This window comes from Ixodes scapularis, unplaced genomic scaffold (assembly GCF_016920785.2).
Source record: "Ixodes scapularis isolate PalLabHiFi unplaced genomic scaffold, ASM1692078v2 PGA_scaffold12__126_contigs__length_90152505, whole genome shotgun sequence".
Taxonomy (NCBI): Eukaryota; Metazoa; Arthropoda; class Arachnida; order Ixodida; family Ixodidae; genus Ixodes; species Ixodes scapularis.
Genome location: NW_024609838.1, coordinates 75,441,996 through 75,468,680, shown reverse-complemented (window position 1 = coordinate 75,468,680; position 26,685 = coordinate 75,441,996). Strand labels below are relative to the sequence as shown.

At 48.3% G+C, this 26,685-nt stretch overlaps 2 protein-coding genes across 3 annotated transcripts; one reads left to right on the top strand and one right to left on the bottom strand.

Moving 5' to 3' along the window:
* Positions 1-2,604: 2,604 nt before the first annotated feature.
* On the top strand, positions 2,605-16,573 carry LOC8034202 (ran-binding protein 3). Of its 2 annotated transcripts, none has more exons than XM_029990539.4 (12): positions 2,605-2,743; positions 4,238-4,303; positions 4,937-5,032; positions 5,184-5,228; positions 5,688-5,789; positions 7,205-7,517; positions 7,901-7,973; positions 8,748-8,868; positions 9,715-9,842; positions 10,947-11,061; positions 12,792-12,928; positions 14,278-16,573. In XM_029990539.4, the coding sequence occupies exons 1-12, from the start codon at positions 2,731-2,733 to the stop codon at positions 14,593-14,595; spliced, it is 1,527 nt and encodes a 508-aa protein (XP_029846399.2). In that variant the 5' UTR covers positions 2,605-2,730; the 3' UTR covers positions 14,596-16,573. The 2 variants fall into 2 exon arrangements, with proteins under 2 accessions (XP_029846399.2, XP_029846400.2); XM_029990540.3 differs by having other exon boundaries at positions 2,655-2,743; positions 4,241-4,303.
* A 338-nt stretch (positions 16,574-16,911) lies between these two features.
* Positions 16,912-24,821, bottom strand: LOC115329081 (growth/differentiation factor 8). Its single transcript, XM_029990538.4, has 2 exons — positions 23,471-24,821; positions 16,912-18,243 (listed from the first exon to the last, which is right to left on the bottom strand). The coding sequence occupies exons 1-2, from the start codon at positions 23,937-23,939 to the stop codon at positions 17,462-17,464; spliced, it is 1,251 nt and encodes a 416-aa protein (XP_029846398.2). The 5' UTR covers positions 23,940-24,821; the 3' UTR covers positions 16,912-17,461.
* Positions 24,822-26,685: the final 1,864 nt, after the last annotated feature.

Below are 26,685 nucleotides of genomic sequence, written 5' to 3'. Positions count from 1 at the left end.
AAAAAACTCGTCCCCTCCCCCGGCTGGTGTTGATGCCGTCATCTGAACGCAACACAGCGCTTTGGCATTGCCACTGGGAATCGCACAGTGCCCTTGCTTCAAGCAAAATGGCAGCCCTGTTCCCACCTAGCCTAGCAACACATGCATTTTGTACTCTCGAACCGGAAAACAGGAAAAGGGTCCATTCTCTACAGTGCTTACTGGTAGCACCCACATTTGCAAAATCGTCCACTGACAGTGAGAGTACTTCCCCTATTTGAACAACTATAGCATCAATGTGTATTTTTGCAACAGGTCTACATTCTGTTTCACATCACGTCCCACCGCAGCGGATGCTCCAAGCTGCCTCAGCCAACCCAGCCCTGCGAACGTAGCACTTGATATGCTCTACGCATGTCACCCTCTTCAAGGTCAAGTAAAGGCCTGGTCACACATACAGCGGAGCGTTAAGTTAGCGCTATGTGAGTGCTCCAAAGAGCGCTCATGTGGTGCTTCCTTGCGCGTGACTTAGTTCTAATATAGCGCGCAATCAGCGCTTTAGTAGCGCTCCTTGTACGACCGTTACTGCTGCAGATTAGCATGTGTACTGATGTTAGGTTCCTGTGGTTGGGTGTGCAACAGTACCATGACGGACATGTGGGATGCTGAAACAGAAAGGCGACAAATGCCCTTACATACGCAATTAGTGCATATGTGTGTGGACGACTTAACACCCAGAAGAGCCTTCTGAGTGCACGAAATCTTTCGCCACCGAGATATCGACGGGTATCCGGTGAACCTCGTTCCCAGGCCGAGGGACCGGGACACAGAGCTCTTTAGAAGGTGATTATTTTTTAACTGCGTGTCTCTGAAACCAGGATCACGCATGTTGAATAGAAAGTGATAAGGTCGTACCCAATCACTTAGTTGCTCACAGTCCATGACTCTGAATCGTTTTCCCGACCCTTTGCTTGGAGAGCGGCTCTTTTACTTCCTCTTCTTTCAATGCCAAAGGAAAAATAACAACGGAATCGCCATGCATGCGTTGCTTCGCAGCAGCAAGCACGGCACAAGGAGCGCGCTTGCACTGCGCTGCTAAAGCAACAACCGAGCGCTGCTTCCAGCGCTCATGAAGCGCTAACTGAGCACTCCGCTGTATGTGTGGATCAGCCTTAACACTCACAGGGCCTTGGATTGGCTCCGATGGCTCGTAGCTGGTGTAAAGCCCCTCTATCCTGGGAAAAGCGGCACCATTCATTGTTGTGGAAATGCTCGAGACTTGTGCCGCGCACCACCTTCTGGGAAGAACATGGCGGCTGAAATTTAGCTCAGTGCTGCGCTGTGCTGCCATGATCTTCCCAAGGGCTACACGTAGCACGTACCTCGTGCATCGGCGCACCTTGCGCTTTTGAAACATAAAGGGGCTTTAAGGTGGTGCAGTTGGCAACGGTTGCCCCGTGGCCGCTGTTGCAAGAGCAAACTGTGGTTCGAGCACAAAATTGTGAAGGTAGGCTTGTTAGTCATTAGATTAAGGGCTTGGGGAAAGTGATCTATGTGACTTCGCCCATTACCTGGCCCACCCTTCTGTTGGGGCTTTCGTAGGGATGGCACAAAGAGTATGTTAAGCAAAATAGCTGTCAACATAAGAAAGATATAACAACAATGTCAGCATGCAGAGCATGTTATGGTCTTAACTGGACAAGAGGCTAAACCTATGAGCATACCACTGCAAATATTTCATGTTGATCCATATAGCACACAAACTGCCTCTGCTTGCCAAACGTTTACCCCTGCATCCTTATTTTCAGAACGAGGCTGGTGTGCTGCAGTAATCAAATGACAGATGAAGAAATAAACTTCAACATATCGACTGACCTCACTGAAGTGAGCGCCGCTATCCTTCAGCATCCCGCTCCACTCCCGGCTTTCGATGAAACCATGGCCTGCCTTGTGGCTCCTGCAGAAAGTGTTGGCCTCCCGGTCAACCTCGGCACGTCCACCGCGGGCTGCTCTGCCTCGGGAGGACGACCGTCAATCCAGCAGTCATGACGAACAGACGCTTAATCGCCGCAAAAAGAACGAATCGACTGAATCTCGACAGCCACGTCTGGTTTCAATAGGAAAATGCCGAAGGTCTTTCCACAAGAAACCCCAGTTGCCCCAGTCACGGAACCCCCAGATATCAAAGCACGTGGTACACCGAGTTTTGGGCTAAATACACAGGCAATCGGAATCTCGCGAAAGAAATACATACGTAAAAAAATCAACAAGACACCAAGAAGGGAAAATCAACGCTCAGAAACGGGGATTCACGACAAATGGAGGTGGACTTGCGAAGGTTGCAGGAACACCAGGAGCCGAAAAGGTAAACAACGGTCAAAACGCGGGAAACGAAGGGACTCTCCCGCTTCTCATCAAATGTAACACGTGACATTGCATATAATATTTATCTCAGAATGCATTCAATATATCTAATATAATTTCATTTCTACTAATTTAAAACTTATATAAATAAACTTAACAAAATAATTCACTCAATTTATATAGACACGTGACTTTTTCTTAATAGCCAATCAGAATTCTGGGTCTACCTAACGCTGGGCGTTGCGTAGACCGGGTCGACGCAGACACTGCCTTTAACTAATTTAAACGTAGATCCAGTTGTCTGACGCCTCGACAGAGTGCTGACTCCCGAGTCAGCGCCTTCTGGTGGAAAGCAAAACGAACGGAAAAAAGATAGGAGCTCTCAAAATGGCGGAGAAAGGTGAGGTTTTTGGATATGGTACGAAAGAAAGGACAGCCGTTCTCCCTTTCAGTCGGGCTAAACGGGGCCAACTCGGGCGCTCCGTTAGCTCCCTGCAATATCCGTCGCCGCACTGGCAGCTTAATTACGTGGTATCGATCGACTAGACACGATGCGAGTCCCATGCTGTTTCGAAATGATTTCGGAGATGTGAACATCGGTAAACAATGATTATCACTCAGCATTTCGTACGCGTTGACACAAACGTCAGCGGTGGACCTGGCGTCGGGACCAAACAAAGTTGACGAGAAGCGAAAAGAAGAAAGAAAAGAAAATCGCGCCGTACTGCTTACACCCAACACCGCGCGAAAGTTACGTCGGACACCAAAAAAAGCGTCCACACAAGCACGGCGCTGACGCGCTGGTCTCTTACGAAGAACAATCCAATACCATGAGGTCCCACGAGAGGTTTTCGCGGTTAAACTGGTTCCCACCCCACCGCGAGAATTCGCAGTTTCGATCCTATAAATGCTACCGCTGCGAGCACTGGAAGTTTCTCACCGCCGATACGTTTTCGAGGTGTGCGACACACTTTCGCCCCACCGTATCACCCAGCGTGTTTACATTACACTTTGCCCGCCAACATAGGTTGTGGTTCGATGGGGCGTCTTGGTGGTTTGCTCTGCGTCGCGGTGACGAAATTTGTAAGGTCAGCAAATGCACCGACGTTTTTTTGTTTGTTATATATTGCGGCAATGACACGCTAGGCGTGCGGCGCTTGGAGACTGTCGGGCGATTGTGCGGTTTTATGTTACAGCGCGCAGGGGGGCCTGGGGGGTCTGTTCCTTGAAATGAGCGGAGAGCGGCCCATAAGCTACTGCTTCAATCGATTACGGTTTCATAGAACGTTGAACGACGACATTGCATATTGCTTGGTTAATTCGTGTTTGTCTATTGGTTACCTAATTCTTGCTACAAAAGCGCGTTTGAGTTTTCCAACAAGACTGCGAAGAGCATGTTTTTCTCACTGCTATTATAAATTTTAGATTGTTACAACTTCAAATGCTCACTTTTTTTTTTTTGCTGTTTTGTATTGGACACATTTAGTGCATAGTTAATGTAATACTTTTTCTGCACCTTTTGCATACCAAAAGTTTTGGTTCTCAAGAGAAGTACACCTTTACACCATTGTGAAATGCCCTACAAAGCTGCCGGCAAAATGGCATAGAAAAGAGAACCCAGGCAAATATTAAATTAATAGCACATAGTTATCAAGCATAACAAAACAAGCTAGGACATCATAATTAAAATCTTTATTAAAAGCTCCAACGAAACATTAAGTTTTTTTTTAAAAAACTGGGTTGATTGAGTGACTGATTGCTTTGATCAAAGCACTGCACGATTGGCGCGTGTGCTGAACCGAGGAGGCATTGGGCTGTTGTCGAATGCCCCGGAGATTTTTTCATGGCCTACATTCGAAATCATTCTTACGATATTAAATTTTCTCAATCGCAGCAGGAGAGAACCCAGGCAATGGAGAGGCTGCGTTAGTCTCCAGCTCTTGTCTGTCTTCAGCAGGCAGTGAGTGTCTTCCTCTTTATCTGCACATCTCGCATACATGGCTTCTGTGCTCTCAAGTTACGTGCAGCATAGCCAGGGTTGCCTGCTGCCTCAGTTTGTACAGGCTTATGCCGGATCATTTTATGTGCACTTCCTCACAGCCTTGTACGCTTACAAAGGGTACTGCCAGTACCATTTATCTAGGTTCAAGATCCAGTTCAGAATAGGGCCTGAGGGGCAGTACTATTGAGTGACTCTAGTACTAGCGGCACGACAGAGAGCCGAGTATGGTGAGAAGCCACAGGATCATGCCTTGGTCCGACAGAAGGCATGCATGCCTTTTCAGTTGGCGAGGCTAGCTGGAGCATAATGACAACAGCTGTCTGCGACGCGAGAAGTCTGGCGGGGAATGGCTTCCAGAATCCACAAACAATCCAGCTGTTGAATCTGGGACGCTTTGCAATCCATCGGTGGCACATGATGTCGCTTTGTTGCGCAGCTGTTTGCGAGTAGGCTCTGTGTAAAAGAGAGCTTCTGGCTTGCACCCTTTCACAATCAATTTTCACTCAAGCTGGGACAAAGCAAGACGCGCTGAAAGCGTCCTCGTTCAGCTTCGTGGAGACGGAGTGTGTTTACCGTTGGTTTCAACTGCAGCCGGACTAGTGGGCATGGCACGTATCCAGCAGAACCCCTTTGCCATCAAGACCACCACCCCGACGAGGAGCGTGGCGGACAGCACGGAAAACAAAGGTGCAGCACACACTCATCTCGGTGCATTGATGATGATGATGTTGGCCGGGACATCGATGATTGTGGCGACGACAAGCGGGGCACCGTGGGACTGGGGCTCGAAAAGAGCGAAGGAATAACCGCGACTTTGTGTACCCTTCTCATCTTGCAGAGTCGAAGCCGATCGTGGCGCCGCCAACGTTAGTCCTTGGTGCCGGTACGTACCTTTTATTCTGTGTCCCATAGCTCAATTCGTCGTCGAACGAATCTATAAATTCAAATTTGTTCACCCAAAAATGTTGTTACGACTTACCTTAGAAGAGTCGTGTTGTTCACCTACTTGCACGACTCGCTTAATCTTGGAAGGCCAAAGGCGCAAGCCAGTGTTGTGAAGAGGCTGGCCACTTTCAGTGGTATCTTTCTGCTTAGTCTGAGCTACTCCTGACAGGGGCGTAGCACGGGGGGAAGGGGGGGAGGGGGCGCTTACGAAGTTTTAGCCCCCCCACCTCGGCCCCCCTCCCCCTCCCAAAAAGAAAAAAATTATTGGCTATGCCACCGACTCCTGAGAGCACTTTTGAGGGGGCAGTAGACTTACCAGTTCGAAGCACATTGTATGTACCCTAGTGGAAGTATCCCCTCAATTACGTTGCCGCCCCATTTTTACTGTCGCTTGCAGAAGGAGCGTGCGCCGTGTCATCATCTGGGAGCAAGATTGTCCTGCGGCCGTCCGCCCTCGCATTCCAGGCGGAGAAGTTGAAACAGTCCTCATCCGCTCTGGGTGGGTCCCCCCACTGCCTGTCCTCACTGCCTGTCCTTCTCTTTTGCGATAGAGTTGCTGAGTCATTGTGCAAGTTCTGTGGGTTGAGTCGCCAAGCCTCTTCTCTTAGCGAGTGAGAAGTTGCGCCAGCAACATAGTGAGTGGCACGTTTTACGAGCCATCGGATCGTAAATGTGGGGGATTATTTCAAGCTGCTAGATACAGGCACAGTTACTTGCAATGTACTTTTTTCGGTACACTTAACTTTTTTTCTGTACGTAAATAATTAAGAGACATTTTCGCGATTGTTGCGCGGCTGATGTCACATCAAAACTGGGAAAATTTATGAGGGGCACAAACGTAATGAATCAAGGCCCGTTCACACTCTTGCGACCTCTTAAAACTGGGTTCCTTAAAACCTCTTACAACCAGAGGGATTCTGGTGCCATCTATTGGGTAGTAGTGTAAACTTGGCGGTCTGGTATATTTTCTATTTCTCTCACGCATTATCCTTTTTTTCTTGGCTCGAAACATTTTTGTCAACGTTATAAACGAGCCTTTCTTATGGGTATTATGCACATTTGATCTCGGAAATCCCGCAAAATATTCGCTCTTGTGAAATGCAGTTCCAGGGTCACCGCATAGATGGCGCCGCAATGCCAGTGTGTTCCCTCGTCCTAAGGAATTTTAAGAAGTTTTAACAGATCTCGTCTTCCAGCCGTCCTCGGTTGCAAGTGTGAACGGGCCTTCACGTCCTGAGCCTTTGTATACTTTCTCCGTCAGCTAAAGATGTGCCTAATAAGACATAATCGGACAGGCGTTTCTCTCTTGAATTTCGCTGTGCTTCTTACATAGACGCTTTATCTGGTACGTGTCAAACCAACGGCAATTTGATTGTCACTCTGCGACTTCCTTGAAACGAAGCGTTTGCGTTGGGAGGTGTGCGGACCGCAGTGTCATGATATCAATTCACCATGCAGAGCCCTCTTTCATACTTGTACTTGTAGAAATGCATCTTGCCACAGTTTGAAGTTACTAGAAAATCAGCCTATAATGTGCAGTTTCACTAACTGAAACATAAAATGTAGGTTACCTTAAGCATACCAGAAGTCCACATAGTTGCCCATTAGCTGTTCCTGTGTGCCTAGGTACCTTGCGATCCTCGACAGGCATAAATCCCCTTTCAGCATACAAGTATGTACAAGAGACACAGTGTTCGCTCCAGGCACGATGACACGATCTGCAGGCATGACCGAAGCGCGTTGGAAGCATGTTAGCTTGACACGTCTGTCTGTTTTGAACTTGTCTGCAGACGGTTTTAGTATGACCAGTGTGACAGGACTTTCATACAAGAAATTTTGTAATGTTTTACTTTTCTTACCGTTCTTTTTGTTTTCTTATTGAAATGTTTCTTTCTTCCCGTTGACGACAAACAGACAGCAGCACCGCGGGGGCGGAGACAAAGGACGACGTTTCGGCGGCCGACCTCCCGTCGAATCCGAGGGACCTCCGTGAGGTGTCCTCGACTTGCGAGGCCACGGCGGCCGTGACCAACGGCATGGTGGGAGCAACAGAGGCCGCGCGGAGCGAAGCGCTGGCGGAAGAAAGCGACACGAGCAACAACGGTGGCACGAACAGAAGCAACAGCCGAGAGAACCACGGCCTGGCGCCGCCGGTTGGCGAACTGCGGAACGGAACGTCTTCGACAGAACTCAGCGCGGCGGGACTCCTCAACTCTTCGGACGACGCGTGAGTGTTTGTCCTACGCATTTTGATGCGTCATTTGTGGATGCGTACGGACTAAGGGCAGGCGACTGAAATTGTTTTGTTCGTTTCTTTAATGGCTGCTGGGCCACCAACCAAGAAAACTTTGACCCGAGGGATAACTTTTACTAAGTTGCACTCCCCCCCCTTCTCTTTTTTAGCACAGGATGTGTTTAATAAGAACTGGGATTCCCGGGCCGAGGGATAACTTTTACTAAGTTGCACCCCCCACCCCCCCTTTTTTTTAACGCAGAATGTGTTTAATAAGAACTGAGATTCCCGAGGAATGTTTGACGGAATGCTACAGACGCCGTTATAAAATATGTATTTTCATTTTCATATCTTTCGTTCGTATGTTTGCATTTTAGGATTCACTCGCCACATCCGACGGTGCCACCAGACGGATTTGTCTTTGGAGAGAACTTGCACGAGAGAGCTGCCGTAAGTTTATATCCGTCACTTCTCAGTTGGAACTTGTGTCGTTCCTAGCCAGCATAGAAAGTGGATGCGTGACATGATTATCACAGTTAGAGTAGACTCCCTTCGAATCTTGATCTGGCAACTTTGGGTGGTGTCATATTTCCTAGAAGGCTGCACACTGCTGCTAAATATAGGTTACATTAGTAGCATCGCTGGAATAGAGGTCATGACTATTTTAATTTTGGGTGTCTTAAATGGACACCTTTCCGAAATTGTGAAATAATGCACAGATTATGTGCAGCCGCACATGATCTGTGCATCATTTCAAAGTTTTGAAAAGGGTCTATTCAGGTTAGACACCAACCTTGAAGTTCAGGAAATTTTGAGGCTTTCATAACACTATGCCAGTCTGTTTTAGTCTTCAACTTTGAAGCTGGCAAGAAAAAAAAGAATTAGCAGACTGGGGGTAAATTTTCAAATAGGGGTCACAAAACATTGATTACTCAAAAAGAATACATGAAACTTCAGCAAAAAAATTCTGCTTAGAGTGAACATCTCGAAGCACATAGTGCGAAGAAAATGGGACCGGGTCTGAAAAAGAATCTTCATGTGCATTGTCCTGCCCTTCAACGTTTTTGTGCATCCCCCGACGGTTTTTTCGGCATATCGGTGCATGTCTGCAACGTTTCGGTGCACAGCCGTCTGCGACACCGTGCTCGTAGCTTGAGAGTTTCTTTGTTGTGGGCTGCTTTCTTGCGCCATCCGTCATTGTGCTTTGGTCTCGCTTGTTCCCAGAACTATGACGACGTTTCGTCAGACTCTTCTGTGCCGTCGTCCACGGAGCTTACCTTCCAGCAGATGCAGGCCGGACAGAGTGTGGCTTCGTCGGATCAGCCCACCGACCTTACGTCCCCAGGTGCACCTCTTTCCACTTCAATGTTGTCTTGTTTACACTTCTGCACAAAGACACCTGGGTACTTTCCCACCTTGTAGCTTCTGCAGTTTTAAATGTTAGTAATGTGTCACTTTGGCACCTATTCCTGTCTACCTCTGTAGTACTTTGTTCCGCTGCTACCTTATACATTGGTGCCTTGGTGCCACCCAACTTCTTTCTTTGATATTCAATTTACTTTGTTACCTTGGCATTCATTCCACTTTACTACCTTATTTATTACTTGGATCCGTCTTATTATTTGAACGATCCATATTTGGCTTTGTTGTACCTGGATTCTTTTGTCCCATATTAGTTTGGTACCCTTTGTGTTCTGTTAAAGTTATATATTAGCATTTTATTGTAATCTCCCACCGAGACATGGTTTTAAATTAAAATAACAGTACCCAACGTTGCCCGATTCCTCACTCAGAGTCGTGCTACGCTGAAAATAGTAATTAACACGGGCGCCTTTTGTCTTCTGCTTTAAATGTTCTGGTGTACCGTTTTATCAAGTATGTTTCACTCTCCTGCCACGTCTCCTCACTGTAGAACGTAGCATGTGTGAATAAATATATAAATAAAATTCTCACTTCATGCGATTGAAGTGCTGTAGACCGCCGTACAGAACGAACAAAGGAACCTCTACGACAGGGTACTTCCGCTGTCTTCTCAATTTTCAGTGTGAGAAACGAAAAAAAAGGACTTGTACTAAGTGGTGTCACATCGTCGATGCCAAAAACGCGAAGAGGCGCCTCACGTTGGCCGTAAACTCTGCCACGCGATCGTCGGCAAATGATTCTAACGCCGCCCACAATGCGGAACGCTCAGGTTCGAGCCGGCAAGGCGCCAAGAGCCTCTCCGAGTCCGCGGAGGAGTACCAGTCTCGCCAGGTGAAGCGGAGGTACAACGAGGTGACGGTGGTCACAGGAGAGGAGAATGAATCCAACGTCCTACAGGTACGTTTGCCCCGCACGCTCCGTTTGCGTTAAGGTTCCTGGGAAGCGTCTTGGTTGGACCGGCACGTTTAACATTCTGTGGATTCACGCACCGAGAGTTGTCTTAAAGTGGCTGCCGATCGTTGAAGTTCCGGCAAAACGTAAGAGCAGACGAGTGTCTCTGTTGTCGCGACGTCCCAAATCGTGGCTGTCGAAACTTTCGTGGACCGTAATGTCGGAGAATGTAGCAATGGCGTGACACTTCGACGCCGTCGTCGGCCAGAAATGGAGACACCACGAACGAGGACACAGTGACCGCACCGTCCGGAGACGCATTCCGGGCTCTGTTGGAAAGGAGATCCACCCGCCGCACCCCAAGCAGCCAACTTTAGGAACCACACGCATTAGGGCACAACAACAATGATGTGGCACTCGGTCTACGTTTGGTCAGGGCCCAAGTTCTCCCGTCGTCCGAGGTCGGTCTCTCTCGTGTAACCACTCCGGCCCGCCTGAGCGATGCACCGTGCATGTGACGGGCACCTGCTCGGCACAAAGGCCAAAGCAGGTCGAGCTTGCATCCTCCGACAACCGCTTTCGGGGGAGATTCGGCTTGTTGCGTCCCGCCAGTGTCACTCTGTTCATTGTCGATGCTCTTTACATTACGTAAAGGGTCAAGCCCACGGGCCTCGTGTTAAGTGAACACCGTGCTCTGGGGAAAACAAACTGGAAAGAGTGCCCCCTATACGGAGCGCAAGTTTGTCTGGTTTTTTTGTACGAGTTGTGGTGACGCCAGACCACTGAGCTCTGATTGGCTCCGATTGAAGGATAGTGGGCAGACCTCAAAGCAAGCTGCCTTCAGGTCTATCCACTATCCTTTAATAAGAGTCAATCGGAGCGTCCTGACGTCACCACAAGAAGCAGACAGACTTGCACTCTTCATAGTTCAATCTCCTCACCAATGCCTGAACGTCCGCAGGTGGGGCGGTCTCCCGTCGCGGCAGTTTTTCGGCTACCAGCCTCGCGCAAACTGGCAGGAATTGGCTGCGACTGCACCGGCTTTATTTTGGTCCAGTCGCTTGAAGTTTGTACGGGTGAGCGATGAAGGTCTTTGTTTTGGGCACACAGATCAACTGCAAGCTGTTCACCTTCGACAAGGTGACTGGTTCCTGGCAGGAGCGGGGGCGAGGCAACCTCAGGCTCAACGACCAGGAGGTGGACGGCGTGCTGCAGTCGAGGCTGGGTGAGTCGCGCTTTGCCTTCGGCGCTCCGCCTCAATTTTTCCTCCTCGTTGGTTTTACCGTAACCACTCTAATGATTACGTACTATTTACGAACTGGTTATGTGCGTCTAGCCGATCGTCGCACTCTTGAAGACGATGACGCGGAGATACCTTTTTTGCGCACACTGCGAGACTGAATGTGGTGTTCATGTGCCTGGGATCTGACACATGCGGCGTTTTTGCGGCTTCGACTATGGCTGAGCTTTTTCTTGTAGAGCATGACAATTGTCTAGCAGTCTGCTCAAGCAGAAAGGAAACATGCGCGCCTTGTTCGTAAACTGTGCGCAAATTATTGCGGTAATTAGGGTGGGCAAACAATTTTGAGGTTTGTTGTTGCAGTAGTCTTTGACTGCTGGGTGACCCAAGGAGCGGCCAGGCTCTTTAAATCGACTGCGAAATTCGGCTTCTTAATCTATCGTGCTACGATTTTGTGCAGCGTTGCCCACAGATGGTGCATTTCTTTTTTTTTTTGTAAAATTTGCAAAGAGCGAACTTACCTGAGGAAAAAGTAAGGAAAGAAAAAGGCTTAACTCCTATGGAAATGCAGCAAAGCCACTGGTCTTCAAACAATACGGCGCCATTTCGCATGGGACACAAGAGATGACGCAAGCGGTTGCGACGCCAACTGCCGCCAATGAACGAGCATACGGCGCCGAGAGTCGGCGTCATGAGCAGGCAATCTTTTAGACTCAAAAGCACCGCACGTTCCGCAGTGGCAACAGTCGCAGAACCAAAAACAGGTGCGGTAACAACAAGGACCTGCAAAACAAACAACATGATTACACCGAAAAAAAAAAAAAAGAAAAGAAAAAAAGTCAAAATATTCCAGCAAACTATTTTTTTAATTGATTTTGTGTCCATTCAATGTGTTTCTTTAGTAAGGATGGTAAAATAATGCATTGGCAAGTGATACCAAAAGAGCTCGCGCCGCTTTTGAGTCGAAAAAATTGTCTGCAAATGACGCCGGCTCTCGGCGCCGTATGCTCGTTTGTTAGCGGCAGTTTGCATCGTGACCACTTGTGCCATCTCTTGTCTTCCGTGTGAAACAGCGCCTTATTGTTTGAAGACCGGTGGCGTCACTGCGTTTCCAAAGGAGTTAAGCCTTTTTCTTTCTTTACTTTTTCCTCAGGTAAATTTGTTCTTTGCAAATTTTACAAAAAAAATGCACCATCTGTGGGCAACACTGTGCAAACTCATAGCACGATAGGTTAAGAAACCGAATTTCGCAGTCGATTTAAAGAGCCTGGCCGCTATTTGGGACACCCGGTACATCTGAGTGTCTTGCATAGATTTAAGTGCAGATATGACCGCAAAATACTGAAACACCTGTCCTTTGAATGAAGCGTAGCCTCCAGTTGAGGGACTAGCTTAGCACAATATTTATGAAGAATGCATGTCCGGGCGCCTTGCGGTAGTACTTCGACGTAACATGGTAAAACGCAACGGTGTGAATGGGCCTTTATTGCTGTAACTGCATTTATGCAGATGAACTTTAGCGTTAGGCAAATATTACGTGTGATGTCAAATTTTTTTGTTGCTAACTTACACGACAAATGGATTGCTGTGGTACCGATGATGTCTTGCAACCACACACGGAGCAGGAAGACGGATTCAGTCTATTCGGCGTTTGACACACATCCTTCATATCCGACTCTGAGGTGGTGACACGGTTTGTTTGGTCTTTGGTGCAGTTATGCGAACCCAGGGCAGCTTGCGGGTGATCCTGAACACCAAGGTGTGGTCGGGGATGGTGGTGGAGCACCCCAGCTCCAAGACGGTGCGGACGTCGGCCATCGATCCGGACGGGATCCGAGTCTACCTCATCCAGGTAATTGTCTTACCAGACCCCGTATGCAACCCCGCGCATTCGGCCCAAACGACAAGCGCGAAAGTATGGTCCTTAGATTACCTTGTCTGGAATCTTTTCGTGATGCCAGGGGAGAGTTCTCCATTAGGTCAAATTGACCTTATTGTCAGTTTGGCCTTATGGACTGCAGACGTTTGGGGTCAAAGGGGGGAGGATATGATGGGAGCAGAATGCGGCAAATCCTGAATGCTGATGTCACTGGTTTGAGAGGAAGAAAGAGAGAGAGAGCGACAGAAAAGCAGTGAAGGAAAGCAGACGAAAGGTTAGGCGTGTTTGTTTTGCCTCGGCGAGTTGAAGTTGTTGGGGTGCTAGTCGGACTTTATTTATTTTTTTATGATCTGCAATGTCGGTGTTTTTTTGCAAAGTAAGCCAAAAAAGAGCTAGATCCTTACAGATAGTGTTTTGCTGCTTGTTTGAGTATATTAGGGCATCGCCAGCCGCATGCACTCATGGGTACCATCGACTGATACCACAGATGTCCCAGTCTATGCCTAGCCGTTCCGAGGCAGCTGGAATTCATAGGACTTTGATTTTAGAACTATCATATTAAATTTATGGAGTCAAGTACTGTAAACGACTTATTTTTTGCGGGCTCAATATTTCGCAATTTAGGTCAAGGTTGAAGTGTTGAAAATATCCACTGGTTCCAATTTTCGCAACACGATGGGATCTCAATATAGATTCCACTGTGTTTACGTCTTAACAGGATTGTTTGTGGGACTTGATTATGGCAAATTGTAGGCGATTCGTGAAAATCGGGTCTTCGCAAAAACACAGTTGTTTACAGTACTACCGCAGAACACCGCGCATCCGCCCATTCCAGATTAAGCGGCCGTTACCAAATTTGTTAGATCTGAAAAAATATGCACAGTACATTTATATGTAAAATTGATGACCGGACAAGCACCCATCCCCCATTGTTTTACGATTATCTCCAAAGTTTGAGTGGGCGCTTCCGCGGTATTTTATGGTAATCGTATCGCTCGGAGAGCCTAACGGATGGACATGGGTTTGGAGAAGCCATCGCGGAGAAAGTCGCAGGATGCATCCGTTCTTTCATGAAGACCCCCGGGACCCGTCGAAAAGATGAACAATTGGTCGCACTATCTTTGCTTCAGACCTAAGGGTCGTATCATTTCGGAATAATTGAAACGCCGTGTGCAGCTGCCTGAAAATATTAGCAATACCTTCTTTTTCTTTTTGGAATAGGTAGTGTTGCTTTTGGCAACAAAGTTTCCTGGGGCAGAACTTGTTCGTCTGAGGACCGTGACGAAACAGCCGACAAGTATCGCCATTTGCGTACCTCACAGGCTAACGGCAAGGACGCCGAGCAGCTGTTCAGCGCGCTGGACTGCCGCGTGGCCACCCTCAAGTCGGCCGAGGAGAACAACCCGTCGTCCACCCCGGCCTCGGGGAGTAGCCACGGCACGCAGCTCTCCGCCGACAGCTCGTCCTACGCAGACGGAACGAGCCTGGAAGACGACAGCGACGGACCGTGCTCCAAGAAGGCGAGGCTACTCATGCACCCGGAGCAGGGCAACCTCCCAGACAGCAGCCGGAGCGAGGACTCGGCGTCCCCGGGAGTGCCCGCCGAGTGCGAGAGCAGTGGCGAGGACAACAAGGGATAGACCCGGCGTTCGTCGCGAGCGCGGTGCCGGCCGTTCCTCCGTTTCGCTACGCTGCCCGGAATGAATCTCCGATTGATGTGTTGTCTACCGCGTCCCAAAAAGCGGTCCCTCGATTTCTGCCCGACGACGTCTTAAAAGTGTCGCACCGCTACCAGTCGCGATCATGGCAGCGTCGTGGCGACGGCGGTGGGCATGGCAGACGCCCAGTTTGCCGCGAGTCGCCCTCCAGCTTGGCAGCCCACGGAAGCTTCGGCAGACGAAGTCAGGACGCCACGACTACAGCTACACTCGCCTCGTTTCGGGATTTTTTTCCGGAACTTCTGCATCCAACCGCCTGGATTGCGACGGTGCGACACTTCGGCTTTTGTGGCGTCGTTCGTCGCCACGTGGGGACGACTTTCAACCCAGGGGGTGAGTGGGACGCTAAGTGCACTGGTCGGAGGCTCGTTTCGGGCAGCGTAGCTTCGCGGTTCCCGGGTTTCGTTTCGGAGGAGCCACGGGAACCCCGTCGACGCGGAGAAGGCGGGTGCCGCGGGACTTTGGTGATCGTACTATCCGACCGTTTCGTTCTGCCGGGAATTAAACTGACCGACAAACCCCTCCCTTCCCTCCTTCCATCCTCGTAATTCGGCCCAGTGTCCGTCGCTTCGTCGTTATCTGTAGTTTCGGCGCCGGCGAGGCCCGTTTGCTCGTTGCATGTGCCGAAGATGCGAGGTTATTTATTTTCGGAAGAGCAATGAGGAAACAATTGCTTTCTTTTTTTTCTTCAAAAATATTGTTCATTTTTTTATCCTCCGTGCAGCTTACACCTCGACTCGAATCACCGGACGATCCGTCACGAAAATTGTCGCTTCCATCGTGGTCGAACGCTCGCCCCAAAGGAAGGACTCGATTGGATCCGTGGCTTCGATCCGCACGTTAAAACGACCTCTGACTTCCCTAACCCCGCCCGCCTTTTATTCTCGGGGCATGGGAATACGGATTTGGTTGGAAATCGGCGTACCTCTATGGGATCGAGTTAATGTGTCGTCGATCTGCGCAAGTCGTCACGAAGAAAGCCTGGCGTTATTTTCGGAAAAACTCGGAAGATTGGGCCGCCCCCCGAAATCGAGCTAGGACGCATACTTGCGAACGTTCCTCAAGCTCGGCCTTCTGTACCCGTGTCATTCGTGCACGTTTGGCCAAATGTAAATACTGCGGACGTTCCCGCGCGAGTCGCCGACTTGGTCAGGGCTTTTGGTTGCAACATCCAGGCCGTCGACTCTTCTCCCAATGCCCTTATCCCTTGTGCCCCTGTATGTCGAAGGTTGCAGAACATCTACGCACACGTACGAATGTTCCGTGTACGTGTCTGTACATATGCAAGAGTGTGTACGGTGTACAGTTTGGGAGATTCCCTTATTAGCCTCGAATTCATGGACAATGTTTTGGGGGGGGCTGCTTTCGGACAGTTGCGTAGTGACACATTCTTTTTCCCCATCTTTTTTTTCTTAAGCAACGTTTGGGCGCTAACAGGCGCTTTCCGAGTGTTTTTGGAAGGGTGGCCTGTGGTTGGATTTATGTGCCGACAACATCTAATGCTATATATATATATATGTATACACGAAATGAGTGCAAAAGGCAGTTAAACCCGTCTTGTACCAAGAGTCGAGTCTAGTTGTTAGGGTTTTTTTATTGACGTAGTAAGTTATTAGAATGAACATTTTTTGCCTGGTCAGTGCCAGTTTTATGCCGCGCTTGCGTGAGATTGGGGTCGCTATGCTCGGTATGGGTGGATGCCGTAAGTTGCTGCAAAATTTAGCATTCTTTTTTGGGGGGGTTGGAACTCAATCAGGAATCTAGCTCTATGTTTGTGTGTTCTTTTAATGCAACGATTATCTGTTTTGTCCTAACAAATGTCGCTCGCACCACTGCAGTATTGACGAATTTCTTTCCGTTTCTTTGCTCTGACAACCATAAATTTGATTGCGAAACCTTGCGGAGTTGGTTTCTGTCTCTCTCCAGGCGCCGTCTTCATATCCAGAGTTATGGTAACATGCAGTTACTCGTGGGGCATTATAATGCCTCATTCCTAATGTGATATAATGTCTATGCACTAACTTCAAGATAGTCGTGTTTCAAGACGGTGGAGAAGAGTGCAGCTCTACACCACTTTTTTTTGTCTCGCTAGGACCCTGCTGTTGCAAAAGTACCACTAAAGTACCCAAAGCAAAAGTTTCCACGAATATTACTTTTTAATACCCCGAATGCTTTACAATGAGGGGTACCTCGTCTGTGAAATAGGATATAGGTAGTGTTTCAAGCAAAAACATTTCATTTGTCAGACTGGGGACTGAAAAGTTTTGTCTCAATTTTATTTCGAAGAAGAAATAAGGAAGACTTGTGGTCCCTCGGAGCAGCAAACCTTTCCTCCGGAATAAGAGGACGTGGAGTTTTGACTTGCGAGGATAGAAAGAGTCGCTCGTTGTACATAAATAGGCTCTAAGTTGTACCTTACATAAATAAGAGATTCATTGTTTTCACACACCAAGCACTCGGAAGAAAGACGCCGTGGCACACTCTGGCTCGGAAGGTTCATCGGAAGCCGGAGATTCCATCTTGGCGCTGCGCGAGATCTTGCTGGTAGTCGACGGCAGCGTCGAACTTCGCGCAACTTCGCTCTGTCCGCTTCAACAACCTCTTGATTCGCCGTCTGCCAGGCCATCGAGACAGTTTTCCCAACCGTCGCCTCGACGACGCGCAAGTTTTTGCAGAAACGCTACCCCCGCCAAGGTGCAAGGCGTCGTGGAAGAAAGCGTACTCTGAAGTGGTTGCCCGAGCAAGCAGACGTTGGGGCATTGGGGAGAAGACCCAGACGGGAATGTCCTCACGCGCACTCGCACGCCTCGACGACCATGTTCGGCAGACTCTTCTGCTTCAGCACTTGGTCCTGGTCTACAAAGATCAGAGAGATAGACGAGAGCCGAGACGGCGTGCAGCACAGGCTGAGGTTCAGCGTCTCGTTGCTGACAAGCCTGCTCTGCAGGTACCTCTGGAGCACTGTCGTGTGGTGGTACTTGTTGACGCTGATGTCGTGGACGCACGAGCCCTTGCAGAAATTTGCCGAGTAGCCCGCAGGCTGGATGATCCAGCCATCCCATCCAATCTCCCGGAACGAGACGTAGAAGGACTCCCGGCAACAGCGGGAGACGGAAGCGTTGCAGTCGACGCTGCGTCTGGTCCGACTGGGTGCTGCCCGCGGATCCGTCCGGACCACCAGGAACGGCTGCTTGTCCCCCTGCGTGCCGAGGAGCGAGGAGCCGCCGTCTTGTCCTGAGGGACATGTCTTGCAGCTGATTTCGAGTCCTCTGGGTCGGTTGCGGCGGATGGCCCACTGGGTCACCAGCTGGGTGAGGTTGAAGCGGAACCAACCAGACTTGTGGGGTGCCGTCTCGAAGGCGATGATTCGCTTGCGGAGGTGCTGGTGGTTCTGGTGGGGGTCCACGGACAGTTCGGACACCACGAAGGTGTGGTTGGTCAGGGTAGGGTCGAAGGACTTGAAGGCCCACAGCTCGGCGTGCGTCACACTACGGCTGCTGATCTCGGTCGTTAGCCGGAAGGAGAAGCAGTTCCCTGGGTGCGGGCCCTTGGACATGCACTGGTGAGTGTCTGCAGGGAAGAGAATTTGAAGGGTGAATTTTATGGCTCGAACAAATAGCATGGGCTATTCAGCACTTCCGCACTGGTTAATGCTGCTTGTATATATTTTTATATGTATATATATACACGCGCGCACACGCACGCACACATTGCTACTACTAGAACACAAGCCCATATCTGGAGCTCATGTGCACACGCCCACACACATACACAAAGATGTACAGCCTACTTTGGTTTTTACACTTGCTCGACTTGCTAGTTTTCCATGTTACGTCACGTCACTAGGAAGCGCGGAGAAACTTTTGGCATCACCTTCATATGTCGTTTTCTCAAGTGCTATTCTGTATTTATATATATACTAAATAGCATGCCGGGTAAGAAAGTAGTTGGGGTCGCTAAAAAAACTGCGAAGTGCCCTTTTAAAATAAGCAGAGGTGAAACTGCTTAACTCTTTATTTTGCGACGTACTCGTCTTTCGGGGGTAATTAATGTGTTTACGCGACGGAGGTTTCTTATCCTCAGCAGTGTGGAAACCGACAATCTATTTACGAGACGCATGCAAAATGACATCACCGCGCTACGCTTTCAACATCGGCTTTGATAGCAGCCAAGACGAAACTATTGAAACCGTGGAGTTCATTTGCGCACCCGACAAAATTCGCGGGTTCGCAGGTATAATCCCCTTCTTGGCGTCTTTTAATGCATGCCCATAATGATAAAACGTCACATTTCTTGTCGGATTCCTGCTTCATGAGCACGCCGCTTTAATTGGGTACTGTTGGTGGCGCTAGCTTTTTTCGTCTGGCCACGTTACACCTGTCATATTGTCGTCTGCTTTCGTTTCAACTACCGTGCCCGTCTTTCGTTGCGGAGGTTCCGTTGCTAAAACCGCAGGGATAGTCTTTCGCAGCGTGGGAAATTCTGAGTGAAGAAAAAGAGGGAATCATTCGTGAGCGTAATTAAACGTGAGGAAGATACATAGAAAGGGGGGACGGACAACGAAGACTTCCCTTTCTATGTATATTCCTCATGTTTAATCACTGTTACCGACACGCTCGTTTTGTACTTAATTCGTGAAAGCTTCTGCGTGCGTTTGTAAAATTTTTTTTTTATGTTTATCGAATGTGAGTGGATATGCAACTATAGGGTGTCTGAAGTCACCAGGCTCGTTCTAAAATGGACAGTAAAACTCGTCGCCTGCACGAAGCAAACTAAACTTTCCGCCAAAGGTGTCTTTCACAAGTCTGTTTGTTCTTGTAGAATTACAAAGCGTAGCTTCCCTTCCTGTAAAAAATAGGGCCAAAAAACCTGCCAGGGTCAACGGCGTGCGGTGACGCAGATGATAGGCGGGGCGCGTTTGGCGCACGTATTGATAGATAGCGTCGGAAATGTAGCCGTTAGCGAAACAAAGCAGACGACACGCAGACGAAATCTGTCGGCAGCAAGAAACGCCGTCGTTATGCTGCCGCGTTTTTTTTTTTTTTTTTTATTTTTTTTTTTTTTTAATTAAAGGCACACTACTAAAAGATTATTTTCATTTTAGTAGGTCATGGTCGCTGCGAGCAGCCTCGTTTAGAGTTCCCGTAGGTAGCTGTACAGGAACTCTCGCCTCGTTGAGGAAGTAGCGCCGTCTGTCAATACGTGCGCCAAACGCGCACCGCCGCTCGACTCAGTCGTCTGCTTCGCCGCCCGCCGTTGACCCTGGCAAGTTTGTTCTTGTTAGCCCTTTTTTTTATATTACAGAAAGGGAGTTACGTTTTGTAATTTTAGAAGAAAAAAGAATTGTGAGCTACTCCACTCTGTGATGGTTGATGATCAGCGAAGTTGTTTAGCACATGACACAAACACGCCCCGAGGAGCCGGAGGAAACTAGACACGCGCGACGGGCCCGCCACCTCGGGAGAGCGGGAGGAAAGGGAACTAAACACGCTAGCGCTTGGAACGACGACAAAGAGAGGGCGATGCGAGCGTAGACATGGCCGAGGCGGGTCGCGTAGTGGCAAATCGTTGAGAAACCTTTATTATCTACCTGAGAGTCTACTGATCTTGAAAATGGTCCCCATCGATAACTAATCTACTGGATAGACCATTTGCTATATTACCCAAGAACCAAAAAGAATGCAGGGATTGGTGTTCCACGCGCCACACGCGGACACCTTCCCCGTATAAAAGACTCGAATTAAATAACCAAAATAAAGCGTTGACGAACGCGCGTGCAAGATGTCTTTTGCTTTAGGTATTTGCTTTAGAAAAGTTACTACTGCTGAGGCCAGCACGTGCGGCGCGTGGAACACCCATCCCTGCCTTCTTTCTGATGCTTGATTACCCAAGCATCAAGGAGAAGGCAGGGAAGTGTGTTCCGCACGTGCCGGCATCTGCAGCAGTAACTGTTCTAAAGCAAAAGCCTAAAACAAATGTCAACTTGCATGCGCGTTCGTCGACGCTTTATTTTGGTTATTTACTTTGCGCGTGCGGCGGTGCGAGCGGAGAGTCTTTGGTCACGCACACGAAAAATTCACGGAACCCTAGCCGTAAACAGCTTCGCTGCAAAACGGCCTTGTGAAATACACCATTGACAAAAATTTTAGATTGCTTCGTGCAGGCGTCGATTTTTGCGGTCCATTTTAGATCGAGCCTGGTGGCTTCAGACGCCCCATATTTCTACCGCGGGTCAAAACCGCTCCTTTGTGTAAAAACGTATTCTGGAATCTTTAATTGGCTGCGCTGTCCTCGGCCTTGAAAGAGAGGCCGAACCCTACGCCAATCTGACCGGCACCGGAAAAGGGCTTTGCTACTTCCACCGGAATGCGTGATAACCTTGCACAACCCCCCCCCCCCCCCCCTCTCAAGAAAGAAAAAAACGTAACATGATATTTTGCAGTTCACAACTTTTAACTTGGCCGATAAATCACTTCTCTCTCTTCCTCTCTTCTTTTGGAGCGAGAGACAGAAAGAAAAGTCTTGTAAGGAAACTAGACTTCCTTCGGATATTTTATTTCACCGTCTCAAGATTATGCCGGTGTCTGGTACGTGGAGGCTGCTTGTGGCTGTGGCAATGTTGCGACTGCAGAGCAAGCGTCAAGGCGGACCGATACAGGCGGCGTTGGGCGGACGCTACGGTTTTTGAAGCCTAATGGCGGAACACTCCAGCAGGATAAACTGAAAGCCGCCATCTTGTTCTCGCAAAATGTGCCTCGTCATGCGTGTTGGCTGTCGTAAGTTGTAAAAGAAAGTATTGGGAGCTTTGGTTATTCATTTCTCTTCTGTAGCAGATAATATCAGTACCCGAACCTTTGAGAACTTCTGTCGTCTTTCTCCTAAACACGCGTCTTCTTTGACAAAGCGGCCTAGTCTTTTAATTCGTCTTTATCGGTCGTGAATTGAGAATAATCCGAGTTGTGTACCCAAAGCTCAACGGGACGTAATGATTTGTCGAGTGATTAGTTAATAAATGCGGAATTATTCGCGCATTAATTCACTGTCGCAACTTGCAACCACTGAAATGTCGGCACAGAGTGTTTTTTCGCGAATAGTCGCCATCTTTGCTTATGTGATATGCAGGAAAATAACGTGGAGTTAGCTTTTACTCCGATATTGCCACCGATTAGATGCAGCCGGGTATTACAACGGTATTATCCATTGAAGGCATGTAGCCAAGGGAGGGGGGGGGGAGCCCATGGGCGCCCCCCCCCCCCTGGCTGCGTGCCTGCAATCCCCCCCCCCCTCCCTCCCTTCGAAATCTTTTATTTCGCATGGGGCCTCCCCTTCCCCCTCCCCCTCATGCAGCATTTTGCCAAAATACCTTGATTTTGCCATAAGCCCCCCCCCCCCCCCTCCCCCAAATTAAAATCCTGGCTACGTGCCTAATTCATTGTATCAATAGCTTCACACTACGTGACATTTAAGGCATTTTACTAATCCGAGATTGTGTGCACGGGACAGATTACCTCGAATAAACGGTTGAAGTATGCTGTCGCTAAGCCGGCCCGGCACAAACGGAATCGACGTGGATCAAGTATCGGCACTTGCTCCATGTCGCTTAGGTTTTCTTTTCTTGCCAATGCAGAAATTGATTTTGTATCTCGTAAATCGCGTGCGATGAAGCGTCTGCGACGAGAAGAGAGTGTAGTTTGTGCACACAAAAGTTGGAGGAAGTCCTCCCGATTTGACGAACTGTGCAAACGCTTTCGGTTAATTTGTATACATAAAAACTTTTTTTTTTTTTTTTACAGTGACTAGTTATTTTGTTTGTGCAAGACTGATGAATGCGACGCCGCGTCTCTTGCTCTTGCATGGTCATGCTGATAGCAAAATCGTGGTGCGCTGGAGCAATTAAGGTTGAGCCTCGGACGATCTCGCGGTGTCTGCATTAGCTTGTGGCAATTAAATGTATATGGTTGTCCCTAATCCCCGAAGGAAGCGATCATCGCAATCATCGCCTCGTTATCACCTCCGTTACGCAAGTTCTCGGCACCGTGGTTGACGTGAGGCTCACTAAAAGATGGCGGAAGGCAGCGTTGTTGTCACGCGGTCCACCGAACTACAATCAACGATTCATGGTCAGAGGTTTTATCTGGGAGAATTCCGCTCCGTCTTCTGCCAGAGATTATAATCAAACTATTTGATAACGACGGTTTGTGCGAGTAAACGACCGCGTGCGTTGCACACGGACACCTTGTCTTTGACGTCATTTATATGGAATGGTAGAGCTCAACTGGATGGATTTATCGCAATTTTCCGGGTGTAGAAAAATCTTGACAGGAGGTATTTAGGTAATATACTTCTAGCTCACAGCCGTGACTTTGCTATACATTATGTGCAGGGATCATTTCCGACATTATGTGTGCGTGTAGCACGTGAGCGGCGTGATACTTTGCGGCCACAGCGTAAAATATAGGCGAAGCATAGGTCTTGCGTGGACTATTCCTCGAACCTTCCGCCCCGAACCTTAACAGATATCTGCTCGTCAAAACCGCAAAATAGAGACTATGTAATTTTACTCAAAATTATGATAAAAGATTTTTTTTTTTTTTTCCCGAATTTGGCATTAAGAGAAGCTACATGATGCGAGCACAAGCCACTCGCCTGTTCGCAGAAGTAATACTACGCGTCTGCTATCGCCCATCTCTCCAACCCCCCCCCCCTCCTTAAAAAAAAAAATAAAAAATTATTATACACTAAGGAGGCATCTTCTTTCGAGCAATCAACGACGGAAAAGAAGTTTCGAAACACTCACCGTTCTGTGGAAAGATCACGGCAGTCTGCATAGTTCCGTAAAAATCGTCCCGGGTCCGAGAGTTCGTCGCAAATGCATCATCATCATCAACACCCTTGGACAGCAGAACCTCCCGATCGGCGAGCACCGAAGGCAGCACGGATCTCGGGATTCGAACGTTGGGTGGCTCTTTGAGCCGGAGCTTTTTGAGGATCTGTTGCTTGATGAACTCGATCCTGGCGTAACGGTACTCTTCGCTGTTGGGGTCTTCGATTAGTTTCCGAAGAGCGCAGTCCTGGCATGCTGACAGCGATGATTGCTGACCGGTACGGCTGCTGAGCACGTTCCCGGCGGGCGGAGAGTTCAACATAGCCGCTGTTGAGAAGGCAGTCAGAAAGACGCAGCAGAAGACGCACTCCGATAAGGTTCCATGGCAAGATGATGATGAAGAGGAAGAGTGGTCGTGGCGATGTATTCTTGTTTGTGCCATTTTCTCGTCGTAGGAGCTTGCAGAATGCGTCTTCGGTCTCGTCACTGCGAGTGGAATTCTTGCGTATGTAAGTTAATAAATAAGAGCAATAATAAATAGCGCGCTGGCGAAAGAGTTCGAACAGAAGGTAGAGTCGAGGCTCGGGGCAGAAGGCTACGGTGGCTTGGCGGCCGGCAGTCTCTGACTAGCAGACGATGCTCTGTTTTGCAGACGACGCACTTGGGTAGCAGACGACGCGGTGAAATGCACTCTCGTACTCAGAATCTTCTCGATGCGTACGGCTGGAGTATTATGTTTAAAAGAAGTGAGCAGTCCGCGACGACGCAGCGGTGATAAAGGAACGGGGGAAAGAGAGATAGGGGGTGGTAGGCAGTCACGGAAATAAACTAAACGAACAAAAAAACTTCGGTATAAAAACGAGAAAACGAGGCGCGACGGTCGCGACGCGACGCGGAAACCGGGGGAAGCTCGCTGTCCCCGAGCGTTGCTGTCGCTGTTTTGTCGCAGTAGCACCTGATGCCGGGCCCTTTATAAACGCCGAGTAGACGCACGCATTTCTAGATGTCGGATTTGCTAGAAGGGGAGGAGGTTTTTTCACACGCGGAGCGGCCGTGCCCGTTAAAAGCTCACGTTGCCTGAAGAGCTTGCAAGCCCCACGGTCTCTCTCTCGATGCTGCAAGCGACAAGGAAGAAACCGAAACAAGCGGTTTATTATTTTTCTTTTTTTATTACTATTCTTAATTTTGATACCTAAAATGGGCCGGTTGTGGCTCGTTAAGTGCCGTCACTCAAAAGATGACGTGCTTGGCGTAGCGTATGCAGGCTTCGTGGAAGCCGGCTTCTCCGAAAACGACGTCGCTGTGGCCCTTTAGGCGCCCGGGTTCGAGGCTAAATGAGATTGCCGCCATTGTTTTTTTGTTTTTTTTTCTTTGCATTGCATTTTTACGGATTTACTCCGTTTCATTGCGGGGCTTTTGTGCAGTTGCACTGACTGATTGAAAGTCTACGATGACGTTACTGCACAGCACTGAGAATTACTGGAGCCATCTGGATTTGCGGAATGCCCTAGCATCTTGCGTGATGTGTCGGCAAAGTGTCTCGCAGACTGAGCATTTGGTTCTCAGGGTTGCATTCTGTCGCAAAATAGTCGATGATGAAATTCGGTTCCTCGTTTCGGCAATCCACACATGAAGATATTTTTACACCCTCTTAGGTGTTACAAGGATGCTCCGACGACTTACACACGTCGCTACAGCCCTTCATCGGGCCTATTTTGTGTAACACACTCTATGGTTTTCTGGAGGCCTAAGAGTGTAAAAAGGGTCCGGCAAGGGTGTTGTGTGCGATAGCGACAGCATACCCGCTTGGAACCACTCTAGCGGAAGTTGTTGTAGCGACTCTGTCAAATAATCTTGGCTGTGCCATTCTATTCTTTTTTTTTTTTTTTTTTGTATGTCCTCTCTTAAAGTATAGCTTTTCAAATAATGTCGGCTATGTAACGCTGAGGAGCAGACAAAAGTATCGTGATTCTGGTGTCACGCGTGCTTCATGCGTCTCTGTGTCTGTGAAAACCGAATGTGGTGTGTTTTGCCTAAGAGCTGTATGCAGGATGAAAAAAAAAAGCAATGTGTTTTTAATCGTAATTTGAATCACGATTTAATTGATGATTTATGTAATCGTTTATATCACGTAAAGTTTCCTACCTAACTTGAATCAAACCCCCTTTCTCAGGGAAAAAAGAAAAAAAAAAAAAAAAGCAAACTTGAGAACAATATTTCAATATTTATTCAGATTTGAAGTCTCCCCCAATAAAGTTATACTTTTGATGAATTCACTGATTTTTGACTTAAATCGGAGGAGAAATTATTGTCAAGGTGGAGAAAAAAAGAAAAAAAAAAAGCGCTCCATGTTTGAGGTTAACACCGATCAGGATGTTTACTTTTTTTGTGTGTGTTTTCTCTGTAAAGGCTAATGGAGGAGCAGTGTCCGGCTCTCTTCTTTCCTTCGACCGCTTCAGTGTTGTCATCGCTTCTCTGGTGCGGTGCGTTTCCAACCTGCGGCGTTCGGATGATTCTGACAAGGACGATTTTGACCGACCGACAAGATGCGTTGAGCTTTCTGACTCCATGGGTAGGCAGCATTTCAGGATGAAAGTGCTCTGCTCTGTGAGATCGTTTGTGTGGCATGGGTTATCCTCGAACCTAGATAAGATGAAAGTATTTTCCCCAAGATTTCAATATTTATCTCAAGTTGCTCACATTTGGGTATGTTAATGCGTTAAGGCACTTAAAGTATACTTACTAACGTTTAAAGCACAATTTAATATCTTTTTTTATTTAATTTAGAAGAATTTTTGTTTCAGTTTCATTGAAACAACTGATAATGAATTTGCTATATCTAAAAAAATATGAAAGATAAAGTTACATAAATCAAATATATCTAATTTAAATAAAATAAATTCATTTTTTATTTGGTACAAATATCTTTATTGCGCCGCAGGTTATTCTTTCTTTTTTTTTTTCCTCATATCGCAAAAGCATTTTTTTTTTTTTTAGGCTGGTGGGAACTCACTTAACTATGTTGAAGTCACTGGTTAGGTGGCGCAAGTCGCCGCCCAACTAAAATGGTTCCGCCGCACGCATACGTCCAATCCACTCAGCCCCCCTACATAACAACGATGCTGATCAGTGATGAACCAGTGATGAACCGCGAGTCACCGGATCACGCGGTGACTCGCGTTCGGATC

Excerpts from the sequence above, each read along its gene's own strand:
- LOC8034202 (XM_029990539.4), top strand. Across the intron at positions 5,229-5,687 it reads AACGTTAGTCCTTGGTGCCG|AAGGAGCGTGCGCCGTGTCA; the intron begins GTACGTACCTTT and ends TGTCGCTTGCAG. Across the intron at positions 5,790-7,204 it reads ACAGTCCTCATCCGCTCTGG|ACAGCAGCACCGCGGGGGCG; the intron begins GTGGGTCCCCCC and ends GACGACAAACAG.
- LOC115329081 (XM_029990538.4), bottom strand. The coding sequence starts at position 23,939 with ATGGCACAAACAAGAATACATCGCCACGACCACTCTTCCTCTTCATCA. Across the intron at positions 18,244-23,470 it reads CGTGATCTTTCCACAGAACG|ACACTCACCAGTGCATGTCC; the intron begins GTGAGTGTTTCG and ends TCTTCCCTGCAG.